Source organism: Octopus bimaculoides, chromosome 2, assembly GCF_046866305.1.
Source record: "Octopus bimaculoides isolate indiv1 chromosome 2, ASM4686630v1, whole genome shotgun sequence".
NCBI lineage: Eukaryota > Metazoa > Mollusca > Cephalopoda > Octopoda > Octopodidae > Octopus > Octopus bimaculoides.
In genome coordinates, this window is record NC_142929.1 from 131,787,800 (window position 1) to 131,806,518 (window position 18,719).

General features: G+C 34.6%; 1 protein-coding gene across 27 annotated transcripts in view; it reads right to left on the bottom strand.

The window, feature by feature from the left end:
- LOC106875945 (uncharacterized) overlaps positions 1-18,719 on the bottom strand; it is a 291,971-nt gene that overhangs the window by 98,229 nt on the left and 175,023 nt on the right. For all 27 annotated transcript variants that reach the window (XM_089347704.1, XM_014924275.3, XM_089347708.1 and 24 more), the window contains one exon: positions 17,886-18,451. In XM_089347704.1, the coding sequence (XP_089203830.1) occupies positions 17,886-18,451 (566 nt within the window). The remainder of the gene's footprint in view (positions 1-17,885; positions 18,452-18,719) is intronic.

Below are 18,719 nucleotides of genomic sequence, written 5' to 3' on the forward strand. Positions count from 1 at the left end.
GAATTTGAGTGTCTTTGTACCTGTCTAGTAATCTTTGTTTTTCATACCATAGTGTTGAACGGGATCCAAAATCTTTGTGTAAAGTATTAATTACTTAACATGCGTTCAACTACAATAACCTGAAATTTGAGCTAACTCAAGTAGTCTGGCGCCGAAATGACAGCAGTCGTAATAAATAAACATATTCTTTGTATCGTAATTATTAAATCACTGATTTTTTCTATATTCTTATTACTCCTCGGCCCTCAACTTCAACCCCGAGGAGTACCACTACTCTCTGTCAATGTCAAAAAGATCTATTTGAAAGGTTATTGGCAGCTAGCATTTCACAAAATAAGACCTAATTGATACGTACTTATAAGCAGATGAATAAAGGAAACTTGTTACAATCAATTGTGCATAAGCCTCTATTGCAGTGCAAGAGACTTTCCAATGAAGTGAAGACATTGGTAATTGTGAAACAACATATCCTCATCATGAGTTTATATAAATTGCTAAATGTCAACAATTTGAGTGATCATCGCAGAATTCTACGCCTACATGTAATCAGATGGGTTCACATTAGTTAGGTAGGGATCAACTTTTGAAAACATCTGGTCACAGTTAAACTTACTGGCTGCATATAGAATTCGAAATAAAGTGCAACCATTTCAAATGTTCTATTCCAGAAAAAAAGCCAAAAAATTGTGGTCCTGGCACAAAACTCTTGTCAAAGCCTACATAGATAGCTCCTATTAATGAGGAAAGATTATCTCCGAATAGTTGATTCTTAAGCGAAATACATTTTGCTCACCAGATAACTCTTCCGCTGAAGTTACTATCCCGAAGCTCTCAGTTTTAGTCAGTTGTTTCGAAGCTCACGAGATGACGGCCTCATACATAGAATTGCTGTCATAGTTGCAATATTTCAGTTTCTACTAATCCCATGTCCCGAAACAGACTTGCCAATGGAGTGGAGACATTGGTAACTATTTCCATCAAATATGCCAGCTAAACGACATATAGATACTTTTAAGCGCGATTTGTATAATACTCCGGCGAAATGATTTTGTTACGAGCTATTTTAGCCTCTGGAGCTCTGTATTCCGAGTTCTTATATTGTCAAACAAGAAATCACAACAGGCGAAAGTCGTAAACGTTTTCGAACACTTCACTTTCAAATTACAATTCATTGCAAAAGTAAAACGCCAAACATGGTACAACCCAAAACATAGCGTATGCCCACGGTATATCAAAATAAGAGACACTGCACTCTTGAGAATGTATCTGGGTAAAAATTTAGGGATCAGAACTTGATGGAACGGAACCATCATTTAAGAAGTGAGTATATGTAATTTGGACACAACATGAGAAACAGATTCGACCAAAGAAAGGAGACAAATACAAAGAAATTCAATTACCAATGACGTAATGATGTATTTGGATCTGTTGCTGTCTTATTCTGGACAAGTATTAACAAAGGTCACCATTCCGCATCAGACAGTCTATCTTCAATATGCATAGATACACCGATCATTGTGTGCTTTATGCCAAACAATTACAGGTTAATCGACAGTTACAAATCGTACACTTGAAGTTTCTTTAAAGTATGCCAGCTGATAAGTAAACTACAAATCTATCTACTGATAAAAGAATTTTTCTCACTCTTTCGGAACGGCTGATAGTTCTTCAAGCAATCCGTTTGTAATTCTCCAGGAAGCTTCCAGTACTAAAGACCAATCGTATAGATCGGTAGTAGTTTTTGATATAGATAAATTTGCTGAGTGCACAAGTTGATTACTCGGATCTCTGAAATTTCAGAAAACTTACGACACTGACTTAATCAAGTACGCAAGTTGATATCTAGAATGCATCAAGAAATTACTACTTTGTAATGAAAAATGAGTTGTAGGAAGTATCTGGCATTCCAAATTTTCTTCAGATATAAAATCTCTGTAACCACATTATCAAATGCCACTTTCTAAAAAGATATGGTGTAATGGGAGATACATACAGTTGATGTTTCTAGCATCCTCTCAACCACTTAGGGACAACTTCCTTGACGGATATGGATTATGTTCATGTCATGCGTGTGTGTGTGTGTGTGTGTGTGTGTGTGTGTGTGTGTGTGTGTGTGTGTGAGTGTGTGTGTGTGTGTGTGTGTGTGTGTGTGTGTGTGTGTGAGTACATTTGTCTGTCTTTGCTTGTGTTAGTTGAGCTATTAAGCGATATACGATAACTTTGACTAACTGCAATAGAACGAAGCAGAGAAAAGGAAGGGAGCAACTAAAGCTATGGGAAAAAAAATGCAGGAAATGGAATAAAATCAAAGCATAAGAAAAATAATTAAAAACAAGGAGCAATATGTTAAGAAAGGAAGTGCCAAATCTGTTATGTCTGACAACTAGTCTACTGTGGTCGCTTTCAGGAAGCTCAATGATCGACTGCAGACCCAAAGTAACATAAAACTGTCAACAAAATGCCAAGTGTACCGAGCAATAGGTATATTCTATCTGTTAGATTCTGCCGGGACCTAGAAATGAAATTGTTAACACATCAAAAAGCTGATGGGGTACCGATTACATCTTTTACAAAATGTAATAAACATTTAAAGGCAAGATGTCCACAACAAAAGTGTGGATGTGATCTAGCAACATCTTCATAAGACAGATAGTCTGATTGCGATGCATAAGAGAAGACAAAACAAACTACGAACGAATACGACGGTAATTTTCCGCCTGTTCAGTAGGCACTCCGGTTCCACCAATGTACACATATTTTTGAGCACCCGTCTTCACTTCACATTTGTAAATCACGTTCTTTTGGTAAAAATTGATAAACATCTGTCAGTTATACATTCGTTACTTCCAACTTTAATGCCAGATCGCTTGATGAAATGAACGCATGAAGTATGATCCACCCGTTGTCCGTGGATAATTCGGATTGTAGTGTAATCATCTCAGGAATATGGACTATGATTGTAAGAAACATGTAATTTGTGGAAACGCGCGTAGCGATGCATTAAAATATTTATTAATTGCATCCATAGATTATTATTATTATTCCTATATTTACCCTACATTATATCGGCACAGCTCGGTACAAATCCATAAAACGGAAATCGCAAGTTGGTATCATTAGGCTGTAGCCGACATAATAAAATAGGAGCTTTTATATGCATATTCAAAAACGTTTCCTGTAAACGAACTTAAAGGATATACATATACATACATACATACATACATATATATGTATATATATATATATAAATACATATGTATATGTATATATATATATATATATATATATATATATATATATATATATATATATATATATATATATATATATATTGCCACTTTTTGGATCTTCTAGATACTAGTACCTTTTACATACATACATATATATATATACATCAAAAGGATATGTTATAATACTATTCCACATATACAAAAGCAGCCAAACCAACAAGCGAACACACACACACACACACACACACACACACACATATATATATATATATATATATGTATATATGTGTATATATATGTATGTATATATAAGACTTATTTCATGCATATATGTGCACAAATATAAATTCATACACACGATACACACACTAATAGGGAGGGAATACTACTTTAGGTTATAAGTTAGCAGCTTTGAAAGAAGTTTATCCGTGTGTGACATAGTAATCAAAGACGAGTTGCTTTGCAACTTAAGTCGTTTGCCAACTGATGCGAAACGAAAATCCTACATTATACCTCGTGAATGGTTTTTGGGTACCTACTAGCACAGGTCAGATTGCTTATGAAAAAAGAATACATGTACATATCACAAAGTGACACAAAATACTTTCAAAGAAATTTCTGAAATAGCATTCATAGAAACATATAAAAGTTAATAGATCCATTTTTCTCCTTTATTTCATCGGTGTTTCATATGATCAGTTATGGAAAATTCTCATGTAATATTCTTTATCGGTATATGATGAGATATGCTGATTTCTTCAGCAGTATTTTTATGAATTTATTTTAATCGTGGCGGAGCTTAAATATCTTAAGTTTTGCTCATAGACGTAATCTTAGTTTCAAATATTATCATCAATCAAGTGTAAAGCTAATAAAACAGGTGTGCAGAGACTCATAGAAATGTTTCATTTAGAAGAGCTTCTCAGGTTTACAATTTCCTAGACACTCCTTTCTAAATGACTGATTCACTTTATTTCCCAGTGAGGAAATGTATATATAGGGCATATTACCGACAATACGAAAGGAAATATTTGTATCCACGGGTTTTAATAATTCATACATATAATCAATTCATACAAATACTTGCGCGTGCACACACATACATACTCACCTCAGACATATGTCCAATAACTTTTCATAAACTAGTCAGTCAAAAGAAAGAAAAAAAAAGCAAAATAGCTATAAAATGGAGTTTGATTCTATTCTTTATTTATGAATTGTAGGATCACTCTGTCAAGACAAGACCCAACTATACAAGGGCACCTAGCTAAATTTAATTTATCGAATTGTCTCTTAACAACTTAGATGCCTAGAATCACAAATACAATTCAGGCTAATTATATGCATATTATAGTGTAACGATATTTCTATATTCATCATTTCACGCCGCTTCCGCCTACAGTAGAAAGCACACTGACATGAATTATTTGCTTCCGCAGCTAAGGAACTCAATCCACCCTTACAAAAATCAATTTGATCCATAGAGGGTTCCCTGACAGGTACTGCCTTTCTGAGTCAGAAAGGACCTTCGAGTAATGGTAATTGAGGGGTGACTCCTCGTTTTCCACAACTCCAGAACTCAATCCTCACCAGAGGATGCAGTTCAATGTCTCTATTATTGACAACGATCATGCCTACGACAACAGGGAAGAACAGAAGTAACAGCATTCTGCCAAAATGTGTTCTATATAAATCTATAATCTAAAAGTATCTCTGCGAACAAGAAGTAACTCTAACTCTGATTGATAACAAAGTAAAATAGTGGTCCGAAGTTCAAACTTTGGCATTCCAACTTTAACTGCACCCAACAAGTATTGTAACAAATATTTCGCACTTGATTTGAATGTCACATAGTTTGGCCCTTTGCCTGTAAAGCAAGTGAAACGGAAGTGAATTTCAGTAAGATTCAAAAGATCAACGATCATGGTTGTTCTCTATTACCAAAATGATTAAATATGTGTGCAGATGCCACAATTTTGTATCGTAATCTAAACGATTAAAGAATAAAGAGTTAATTGTAAATATTTCAACCATCATTTTAAAATTCTATTTCAACGGAAATAGCGATCGCGGAAGCATTTACTGATCGTTTGCTTCGCTGTAGCAGTAAATTTTCTCTATAATTTTATCTTCGAAATAGACACGTCAAAACGGACTTGTCTGTTTTGAGCATGTTACTCTTAGTATGCATAACTATGGCGCTCAGACTTATTTCTGATTGCTGATTACCTACTTCAAAAGGAGTTGACCTGAGCTGTTCAATAATATGAATGAAAACTATACTAATAGTTACACGAACCGGCTCTATCTGAAACAGAAAGAGAGAGTAAGAGGCCAAAATCACCTCTCAAGTCAAATTTAGCGTGTGACATCTATTCATTAAAATAACTGTTTGAACAATTTAGTATATAACTATGTAGAAGTCTAATTCTAATAATGAAGATATATATATATATATATATATATATATATATATATATATATATATATATATATATATATATATATATAAAGAGAGCTCGGATGACATAACTTTCAAGAGAATAAAATCCCAGTGAAACATTGAGTACATTTCATTGAAAACATGAGCTTTCGATTTGTATATATTTACTTAACATTTGCATTTTACAACTTTGAATGGAATGAGAGTGTCCTGTAATCTTTTCGAGTCAATGAACCACGACGAACGACTTCTTAAGTTTCTGTCTATGAAAACCAGCACGACAGCTTAGCACAATGCATTGACTACATTCGAAAATTGCACGTACAATATAGGGTTCATTGAAGTTGAATTATATAACAAGTTTCGAACCTGTTTTGTCACAAACTCCGTTCGCCGAGAGGTTACTACCAATTTCTTGCAATGGCATTTTACAAATTCAGTTACAGCAATAAAATAAATGCAATAAACTGAGTGAAAATAATTTTTCCCTTAGTTACGAGCCTACAAATATGTGATGTTCTGGTTTTTCTCACGGCTGTAAGCGAAATAACAAAAACAAACTGTGCTCATCCGGGAATTGAAATCGGGTCAATTATTGGATTCAGTTATGCGAATAATAGCGATTTCTTTAGTCTAGGAATTGCGATGCACTTGCGCTGTTAAATCCACACTATTAATTCGAAGAAAGTAACAGTATAGGTAAAGTGAGATGACTGCAATGGGACATCGAAAGCGGGCTGCATATTCGCATTAATCTCATATATATATATATATATATATATATATATATATATATATATATATATATATATATATATATATATATTTGTGTCAATGTGTATAGAATAATATATCAGTTGAATAAAGCGAAAACATGGTCTGGTTTTCACGTTTTTTATTATTTTATTTAAAAAAGAAATTATACAATGTCCACAGACAACAAATCCAGAACACTAATGTTTACCAAATTCCATTGAGGGAACATATAAAAACATGTGGTCAGAAAATGTTTCTAATTTTTCCTTTCCAAAAACTACATGACACAAGTGAGGTTGGAAGAAAGATAAAAGAGAAACGTTTTATTAAAATGTTCGAACCTGTTCTGAACGGAAATAACAACAATGATATAACAACCAGTTAATAATGTGGATTAAAAAATATCTTCAACATATGAATATAAACAAATTACAGAAGACTCCTACCAATCGAAATAAAGCTATCGAAACCAACTAAGTTTACACACTCATAAAACCATTATATGTAAACTGCAAGCTAATTGGTTGAAATAAAGGCGGAATCTATGCCAGTAATATCGGTACGCCCGGCAAACCGTGACGTTTAAGCTGCATGTGGATTGGTCAAAACCGTATTTCCAGAATTTAGCTTGTTAGAGACTCCTGAGAGGTATAAAAAGGAAGTACTCAGTCATTTTACTACAGTTTTCAAGAATTCAACTGTCAGTTAAATGCATTTTGAAATCCGATGATTACTACGAACGTATGAAAGCGCTAAATGAACTTTATGAATATTACAAAATATTTTTTTAATGTTCAACACACTTCACCATTGTAAAAAATCTTTTTTAAATACAATGATAAAAACCACATTTTAACTTCATTCAACTGATATATATATATATATATATATATATATATATATATATATATATATATATATATATATATATATATATATATATATATATATATATATATATATATATATATATATGTATGTATGTATGTATGTATGTGTGTGTGTGTGTGTGTGTGTGTGTGTGTGTGTATATTTTATAGTTTTATGTACACATATTCATGTATAGAAAAGTTATTAATTGAAAGTAAAAGCAGCATCCATAAAAAATTTAAATGATGGCTAGTATATTTTATATCTACACACACACGTACACACACACACACACACACACACACACACACACACACACACTTATATAGACACACAGACATATACTCATAATGGTATGTTTATGCAAATTCTAACAAACACTAATCGTGACTGGAAATAAACGCAAGACTAACTTTCAGAAAGGAAAGGCGCAGTCGAATGAATCAAATAAATATCTCAGTAGTAGTTCATTTTATCCTCAGTTTTAAGATATGTGTGCAATCGTGTAACTTAGTGATTTGAATGTTGGGCTCACGATCGTAGGGTTGGGTTGATTCCCAAACTAACGATCTGGGAAGTGCGCTGTGTCGTTTGTAAGGCACTTCATTTTAAATTTGCTCCAGTTTACTCAGCTGCAATGCGTACCATCTGGGTGTTGGACCACCCTCTTCTTCCAGCTGTTACATCCTAGATATTCCGTTGGGTGAAAGGTGGAAAATTCTCATAGGGTATCTATATATCCTAGCGACTACATAGGCGCCTAAACAATTAGCAAAATCATGATACATCTTACCAAGTCAGTCGTGAGTGAGTGACGACTGGTGGTACATATTTAACAATAAAGTAGAACCTAGCTGGATTTGAACTCAAGTCTAGAAAAATGAGAAAATTACATTTTTGAATGTTTTTAGGGAGATATTTTACAAACCAAGCTAAAAGATAAATATCTAGTATGAATCCGCATTAACTCTGTATGGATGTGTGCTGTTTATCACAGAACGAAAGTAAAATTTGAAAAAAATGTAAGTGAAAACACTGAAGTCAATACTCATTCATGTACGAAGAAAAATTTGATATGCTTTTAAAACGAAAAGGTATAGGTATATATAAAAATTATATAGACACACGCATATTCACACGCTAAACACACACACACACACACACACACACACACACACACACACACACACACACACACACATGTACATTGATATAATGATGAAAGAAGACGAAGAGATGCAGAAAAAATAGGTTGAGACAGACTGCGCATCATTCAACAAACATGAGCATGTAGTATAGAATACACACTGGTACGTACATGTTTGCGCGCGCATGCGTTTTATTTGTTTCAAGAACACATATGCAACCAATTGATTGTACTCTGCCATTCCAAATATAATGGTGACAATTTCCGCTCACATTTCTCTGGTCTTATAACTCACAGAAATCGAGCTTAAAAAGACGGGCGGCCAGCTAAGACACACTATGAATACTCCTCGCTTGGTCAGGTTTATCTACTGATGTCCAGAGTAGGAAATTTAGATGGAATTAGCTTTATGGTAAAAACGAAAAATGAAAACTTACACAAATGTCGCATCATGGGCCTTTCACCTTATGCACGTTAAGTCATTTGAATAATCAATTAATGTATGAAACAACATTTTCTGCTCACAAATAATTTTCCCATCCGTAGGACCGTTATTAGGTGACTGTATTTTAAAAGGCCTATTGGGGATAAAGCAGATCAACCGCGTCCGCCTAATTGAAATCAAAAATAAAACAATAACACGTCCTTCTACTTAAAACAGAAACTAAATATCGCACTTGAGAATTTTAAAAAAATCTTAATTTCACGGTGTTACTATTCAGGATGTTTCGCTGCAATACCACCCAGTCAATCATTTCTACTGTCTACGTGTAGTCTTCATTCACCTATATATTGACTTAGTAAGGGACAACGTAATATATTTGTGTGACTGAATTGTTGAAAAGTTGAAAATGTATTGATGCCATTTTTTACCTTTTTAAAAATTTCGTCATTCATTTTTGTACGTAGATTGCTGTCATCACAATTAGTTCCTAGATAAATCTAGAATATGCTTTAGTCATTGCAAACTCTTGCTTTCTATTTAAAGGCTATATGTTTTAGTCATTGCGAGTTTTTCCTTTTTGATCAAGTGCTGTCATCTGTCAGCAGTGTCGAGAGCGTTTAATCAGCCACTTGGTTTCGCCATCGTCATCAAGTGGAAAAGATCACATGAATGTGCTCAAGAAACAAAAGCAGAAGACAACCGCATATGTCAATTCATGCCGGAAGCAGAACCTGTTTTGGTAAGGGATGTCAATGTGTTAAACTGAACCTATATTCGTCCGCTGACAAACGTTTCTCACACACTTTTGTAATAATGTTGACAGTGGATAGATATCTCAAGTGGAAAATCTAATATTGGTGAGCGTTTAGAACATCCGATTTCAAATTTATTTCATGACGTGAACAAGTGGTTATTTCCAGTCTCCACAATTAGATTTTTTAATGTATATGCAATTTAGGGATTCAATACCAATGTACTTCTTTCACGCCTTCGCAAATTCTATGCAAAAAAAACCCCCTTGAACTTCAGTTCAAGGAAAAGTGAGAGCATTAGCGATCGGAGAAAGTAAAGAATAAAAAAACAGAAGTGGACGCATTGAGCATCATAGAAAAAAAAGAAGGAAAATAAACAATTATTGATTAGGCTGTGAAATTGGTGAAGTGGGTAACTGGGTGACGTAGCGAGACTGATGTTCATATATGAGTTCATATCACACTCCATACAATTTGTATGATTTTGAGCATTTAAAAAAAAAAATGTCTTACATATTAAAAAATAATATAAATGGAGATTAAGCCCATATAATCGAAATCTTAGCTTTTATGATACTTTTTCAAAATATATAATATTACTACATTAAATTCTTTTGTTTTACTAACGTTAAAGTAATTATTGTAGATATTGTTTCAATTTTAATAAAGCTTAATTAATATAGATATTTTCTTAGAAGATAAATTTTGATTCGTTATTATTGATACTGGATTCATCGATTTTCAAAGTATGAAAGACAAAATCTTATCCATTTTTATTGTCAAATCTTCCTTGTTGCTCTAGAGAACACATTGTTATTAAATTTATATTCTACATAAGAGTTGTCTTTTTTTCAAGTGAAGATTTCTGTCTGCTTTGATATTTAATCAGCAATATTTACTCTGCAGTATTCATTTATAGTAATTCTTCTTATTGTTTTTATAAGTTCCAGGACGGACACGAATTGAATGGTTTAGCATTAAAAATATAAAACAGGCTGCATTGAAACTTTACGACTATTAAGAACTATTTAGTAGATGTTATGTGTTATAAGATCCGAGCAAGATGAATTTTGATAAATGCTAGGGCTAAATGAAGTCAAGTTATGCAACATACAGTCATTAGGGATCTGCAATGGGCGTGAACCAATTAAAGGCAATTTGAATTAGTTTCAATGGAAGAAAACATCAGTCAGCATGAAAATTGATTGCTTATCGTATTCCTTTGGTTTGGGAAATATAATCTCGAGAAACAAGAAAGGATGTTGTTATCTTCTTTTCAAGACAAGTGCAGTGATGTTTCAAGGAAATTTGAACAAGTTATTTTGTATAAAAGTACGAGCGTGCAAGTTTTCGTTAAAAAGTGCTAAATCAACACTAGAGTTTGTCAGATTTCAAAATGATTCAAAAGCTTTTCACAGATACTAAGCAGTTTCCCCATAAAAGTGAATTCAGCACAATGTAATATACACTTTCCCAAATACCGGAGGTTTCAAATTTACTGTGGCTATCGACTTACAAATTATTGGGTCATTGGGACACTATAGAAGACTATTTTGTTTAGTATCTAGTCAACTATACAAATGGACGATGTTTACGCGTCTGTACTCATACATGCACATTATATATATATATATATATATACGTATAGGAGTGAGTGCATATCTATGTATATAGGTAATCATTTCTTTCGCTTGCGCATTAAGTCATGATATGTGGGGACTTCTTCAGACTAGTGAAGCAATCAAAAGGCTATTATTTATCATTATCAAGTTCATGAATACAGAATCCCGAGAGACGAATCGATCAAAAATGATAAAAGGTTTTAACACAATTAAATGCTTTCTAACTTGCAATGTAGTACAATAAGATATCGTGGGTATTTTTGACATTAACAAAAAGTATGCATATATATAAGCAATAAGGGTACTAGATATTCTGGCTTTACATCAGGATAGCTTCACTTTAGGGGATCGAGAGATTGCATATTAAATCTATCTCTATGTACGAGTAGATTAACAGTTCGATAATCACTAAATATGTACAAGCATACACAAATACATACACAAACAGAAAACTCTTGCATTTGACATTTTTTTGTTGGGTGGGTTGAGTTAGGATTTGCACTCCGACCTCGTAATGCCCTCACTAGCAATGAGTTGGAGGGTTGTCACCTGAATGGCGAAAAGTTGTCACTCGCCAGGTGTAGGGAATCGACGACAAATAGTGGATGCAGCGATTCGCTGTAACAGTGCATGCCCCACTATCTGTAACTGTTATATACATTCGTAATCTTCAACGTATAAAACTTAGAACTCCACAAAAAATTTCTAAATAATACAAAATTAGAAAGGCATAGTGGGGATATGCTTATTGCACAATTCAGCCATATATATTATGGATATATTAGATACATAGACTGGATGTATATGGATATATTGATTGGATATATTATATAAATAAACTAGCTGAATTGATACTCCTTCAGTAGTTAGAATAAGAGTGGTGTTATTTCCCTATACAGTGGTGGTTTGAAAAGGAAATACAGTTTTAAGATGTAGAAAGAAATGAATATATCTGTTACAGTGTTCGAAGTAATAAAATTTTGCAGATTTACGATTATTTTCATTTAAAAAAATGTACTACCAACCATAGGGTACCGTCAGGAGTTATTTATAAATCTATACCTGTGCATGCATATATCTGTGTGTGTGCGTGTGTGCGTGTGTGTGTGTGCGCGTATGCATATATAAAAACAATGATTATAAATGCATACATGTGTATAAGTTTATGAGTACTATTACCTCTTTCGAATAGAAGGTATATGTTTCTTGTCTGCCATTGCATTCAGTCTCCAGTCACACAAAATACATACACAAAGATGATTTCCACACACAAATTCATTTGGACAAACATGCGTACACTCATACGCATACACACACGCGCACGCGCACGTATACGAGCGCGTGAGTAAAATTCATAATTATAAAATATATTTTAATCATGACAATTACTTTGACTCATCGCCACTAGACATTTGCCTACACGTTTACGTACACGCACACACGAACGCACACACACACACACACACACACACACACACACACACACACACACACACACACACACACACACACACACATTTATATGTATGTGTTTGTACTTATTTGTGTAACTATAAGCCCCTCCACACACATACACACTCATACTCCCACGATCACTCTTGAAATGAATCAAGACATTATTTCGCGGGTGGTGGTAAACGATGGAAAAAGTAGAGAAGGAAGTTTACCATTGATTTATAGCGTCAAATCTAATTTTCTCTGTGCCATTTTAAAAACAATTGCCGTCTAGTTTATGTGCGAAATTACTGAATCATTACTCGTTGCTCATTCTTAACTTCCCATGGAAACTATGGTTGCTTCTTAGATTTCACTTAAGTTTTCAGCCGGTTGTTTGAAAAGACTTCAACAAAAGTGGTGGTGTCGAAAGGTGAGGTGAAGTATTGAACAAAACCAACGACTAGCTTGTATTCCCCAGCGATCGAGATTAAACTTTCGAATGTATACGTCAACAGGCTATAACAATTCATCATCTGGTTTTAACATTCGGTATATTATTTATTCTATCGAGAATCTGTTGTGGAATACTGAAACAGTCAACTAGTTTCTCATCTCTAAGTGTGTACGTTGGACATGTCTTCTATCATAGCCTTGAGCAGAGCAATGCCTTGCGAGTGGACATTGGTGGTAGCCCAGTGCATGTGTATGTACGTATGCATACATAGATGCACGCGCGCGCACACGCATACACACAAACACACACCAAATAAGAAATAGCTCCTGTAATAGTTCTATCTGAATATCACATCTACCCTTTCATTCATGCTCCTCTCACAATACCTTTATGTAAGCACGACTTTTAATTCTCCATTACTGTCATGATGGTTTGTCTCTGGTTAAAATCGCTACAAGCTGCCCGTTTATAGCATTCGACTTTAAAAATGTTACTCCGTTATTATAGCGTTATTTATTTTATTTGTCTTGAGATTATACTTGTCGTTCTGAATAAACTAATTATCATATAGATACACATACACATAAACACGCAAGTACATACACACATACGCATTCACACACGTATAATAAATAAGAATGAATTTCTATATTATCTCTCTCTCTCTCTTTCTCACACACACACACACACACACACACCCTCTCTCTCTTACTCTTTCTCATTGCACTACGATTATTTCGTGAAACTATCTCTATGGATTGTAATGACACTTTCTTTCAGATCTCCATAAATTTCTTTTACCTGCATGCATAAAGACTATCAAGCAACTGAAGATTGCTCTATTTTCTATTTCCCTTTAATATTGCACTCATTTTTAGAGATAACAAAGAAGACGAAATAATGTTTAAAATTGTTCAAATTCAGTTTTCGTATAAATTTCGATACCGATGACTAACTCATGTTTTCAACATGATATTTAAAGTTTTGGTAGATATAAAATATACAACGGATACGTCTGACATAAAGCTTCAAAACAATTCAATAAATATCAACTTGACAAAATCAATGCTGACGTCGTGCTTCGATGATATGTCTAACTTCTAAAACGTGTTATCTTCATTCAGCGTTTTATTGTCAGAATATGAAATGATTTTTCATCAACCTTGCAAGTTAACTGCTCTTTCATTAAATTTGCAGTCACAAATATCCAACTTTGATCTATTTAAAAGCTTAGTTTACATTCTAATAAAGCTAAGTAACTAATTAAAGCTTCTGCCATTTCAGATGATATATTTATCCCTAGTTTTGTTTTTATCCTGACAGAATAAGTTGTTCTTGCAAACATAGCTATATCTGTGATTTATTTCTCAATAGCGTAAGCTTTTTAATATTTTACATCTAAGTATTTATCAGTCTTTTCCAAGCATAATATAGCAGTAGAAAGTTTTAACAAAAGAAACGAAATGTAAAGTTGTGGTGGAATTTGTGCATGTCACACGTACTCCACGCGTTTATCTCAGGTTACACATAATTAAAGGGAATGCTCCCGTCAAATGGGGGAAATCATTTTGCTGTTTGGAGTTTAAAGCTTCGAAGTTTGACGGATTGACTGTCCCCCACTACCACTTGACAGCTGGTGTTGGTGTTCTTTTATTCTTTTATTTATTGCAGTCATTTGACTGCGGCCATGCTGGAGCACCGCCTTTGGTCGAGCAAATCGACCCCAAGGACTTATTCTTTGTAAGCCTAGTACTTATTCTATTGTTTCTCTCTGGCCGAACCGCTAAGTGACGGGGACGTAAACAAACCAGCATCGGTTGTCAAGCGATGTTGGGGGGACAAACACAGACAAATACGCACACACACACACACACACACACACACACATACATATCTATATATACGACGGGCTTCTTTCAATTTTCGTCTACCAAATCCACTCATAAGGCTTTGGTCGGCCCGAGGCTATAGTTAAAAACATTTGCCCAAGGTGCCACGCAGTGGGACTGAACCCAGAACCATGTGGTTAGTAAGCAAGCTACTTACCACACAACCACTCCTGTGCCTGTGTGTTTATTTCTCCACAACATAGCGGTTCGGAGAGATCGACAGAATGAGCACCAGGCTTTAAAAAAGTACTAGGGTCGATACCAGTACAAGGCGGTGCCCCAGCATGGCTGCAGTCTAATGAATAAAACAAGTAAAAGATAAAAGAGGTACCCCCCCCCCCCCCCATCACCCCCCCCCCCCCTCCACACAAACACACACACTCACGCATACTTTGAGAGATGAAAATGAAGCATGAATTTGGTATTTCCTTATTTCATTTGTTACACGCTTCTAAAACGATTTATAAAGAGCGTTTGATCACGCAGAACGCTTCATTGAACTGAGTCGAAATACGAATTGCAAACATGCAAGCATCTTATATAAGTACCTATTAGATACAGACCCTATACTGGCCGCATAGAAGGCTGTTGGATCAAGAGGAAACTTAACCTGAATACTTTTTCATCGCGCGAATAGCGCACTAATTTCCACTTTACATATATACATACATACGTACCTATATACTTAGATATATATATATATATATATACACGCATACTTATCCATATTCATCCATATTTATCCATACATACATACACACATACATACATACATACATACATACATATATATATATATATATATATATATATATACACACAACACACACACACACACACACACACACACACACACACACACACACACACACACACACACACACATACACACACACACACACACACACACACACATAGAAAGAACTTTTTTCCCACCACCTCCTCTTCCGGTCTTTTCATAATGTAACCTCGTGGGCATCGGTACCATTTTCCTCTTTCTCCGTTCTTCCATTCTCCGAACTTTCCATCTTTCCGACGAAGGGCTACGCCCGAAACGTCATACACTCTCTCTTTCCTTTCCTGAGCGTCCAATAACACTATCCATATCACGTCCTCACTTTGTTTTTTTGTTTTTTTGTTATTGTTTTTTTGAACTATATATATATATATATATATATATATATATATATATATATATATATATATATATATATATATATATATATATATATATATATACATAGACACACACGCACACACACATATATACGTTTATTAATTCGTTTTGCAAGATTCCTGGTGTCAAATCGTGTGTTGAAACAGATATTGTTGTAAGTCAGGATAGTCATTTTTTTTTTGCTAAATAAACACACGCACTGTATATTTTTTCTTCTCTCGTTTATTACTGTTCTTATCTTATTATTTTAACTCATGTCCATTGTCCGGAAAACACATTTGTGACTTCTTCAACGACACTTTTCGTTTTCATGTGTGTTCTTGCTCCACTTACTACTCCATTCTGTTCTATTATGTGCGCATGCGTTTGTATGTGTGCGTGTATGTGTGCGCACGGATGTGTGTATATGCGTGTGCTTGTGTGTCATAGATTTTAGCAGCAGTGTGGCCTTCCTCTCAGACCCATCTTCTAACCCTAACCCTAACCCTAACCCTAACCCTCTCACCCCATTGTGCTGCTGCTGCCCTAAGACGCTACCCCAAAATATATTACAGTTCCTGTATTCCTCTGTGTACGTGTGTTCGCTCACCGGTGTTACCATCGTGATGGTTGTTGTTGTTGTTATTGCCATCGTCGTCACGGCCGCTGCTGCTGTCGCTGTTAATTGTGTTGATGACATTGTTATGGCCGTCCATGACATTTCTTGTGTGTGTTTGTGTGTATGGGTTCGCACTTTATATAGTTACATTTATTCATTTTATCTATTTCTATGTCTTATATTTATCACAGGTATGTGACAAATATATTTATATATCAATTTATTTATCCATATATTTATTCATTTATTATATATATATAATATATACATATATACAGGTGTATATACATATATATATATACACACACAAAGACGCACATATATAAATGTGCATATATACATACATGTACATACGTGTTTGCATATATGCTCACACAATACACACACAAACGCATGCACACAAATACATACATACATACATACATACATACACAAACACATACTTATATGAGGCGAATTGGCACAGTCATTAACAAGTCGGATAGAACTGCCTCGTTATGCTCGTTCTGACTTTTAGCTATCCTCAAATTCAAATTTTTGTCCTTTTGGAGTCGATAGATAAGTACCAGACCAGCACTTAGATACATTCTTCTCTCTGCTTATTTTCTCTCATTTTTTTTTGTTCTGGAGGAAACCGGCTCTGGATAGACCTGGAGAGAGATGAGTCCCACTAAATTCGGATGTCAAATACTGGCCATATTTAGCGAATGCTCCTCAGTGATACATCGTAATCCATGCACACATACATACATACATACATACATACGTACATACATACATACATACATACATACATACATACACGCACATACACACACTTGTCATAATAAAGTCATTATTTTAAAGCAAGTTTAAGAATAAGAACGGAACATTTACTGAGATGCCTCTCTGCTGAAGGTAGAGGGAAATTTATTGTGAAGGTCAACTGGGATTTGTTGATTCTGTCTGTGTGTGGTGTGTGTGTGTGTGTGCGTGCGTGTGTATGAGGGAGAGAGGGTGAAGAGAGAAACTTTTCTGTTAAATATATATCCTCGTTATCTGACCATAATGTAAATATATACTTACAACGAACATCTTCCTTTGGGCTGGACCACCTCCTCCGATGTAGATAGAAGAGGCATCTTCAAGAACTAACGGTTCCCTGATCACTTGATGTCTTCCTTTCTTCGTTCCATTTAAATATATTTCCACAATATCGTCTTTAACCATGAAGCTAATCCGCGCCCAGTTGTTGAGCAGGTTTTCGAGTTTGAAACTAGCTAATATTTTGGAAGAAACGGATGTATTTACATCAGCAGTTGTTGGTGAGTAATATAACGATATGTTTTGTTCGTTGCCTTGACTATTTGATGAAACACTCACACCAAGTTGTATAATCGAAGCAGTAGGGTCTAGAACTGCGAAGATAAAGCTAGTATCTGGTTTTTCAATATGAACGACCATCGTTAAAGCAAAGTCGTTTATAGCTTTGTTACCAAACAGTTGATTTGCATTGTCTTTAAACTCCTTTTTGCCGAGCAGTCTGAAGGCTGGAAAATAGTCCATCCCCGTTGAGAATCTCACGGGATCTGAAGGGATTCCAATCACTCCTAACATGTCGACATGTTCTGAATTCAACGGCAACAAGCCTTCTGTAAAACAAAAATAAATAAAATAAATAAAAATAAGGTATTCAGAAATATAATGCAGGAAAAAGAATTAGTGTTTTGCATATTAGAAAAATAATGAAAATAAAAAATGCAAATTATTAATGATTCAGTGAACTGTTAAATTTTTAAAAGATATAAAGCAAGTTGTTATAAGCTTTATTATTTCGTATTATCAACATATCAGAGCTGTTTCCTTGACACTTCTAGAAGTAAATCTGTCACTCCACAGTCGTCGAAAATAACCTACGAA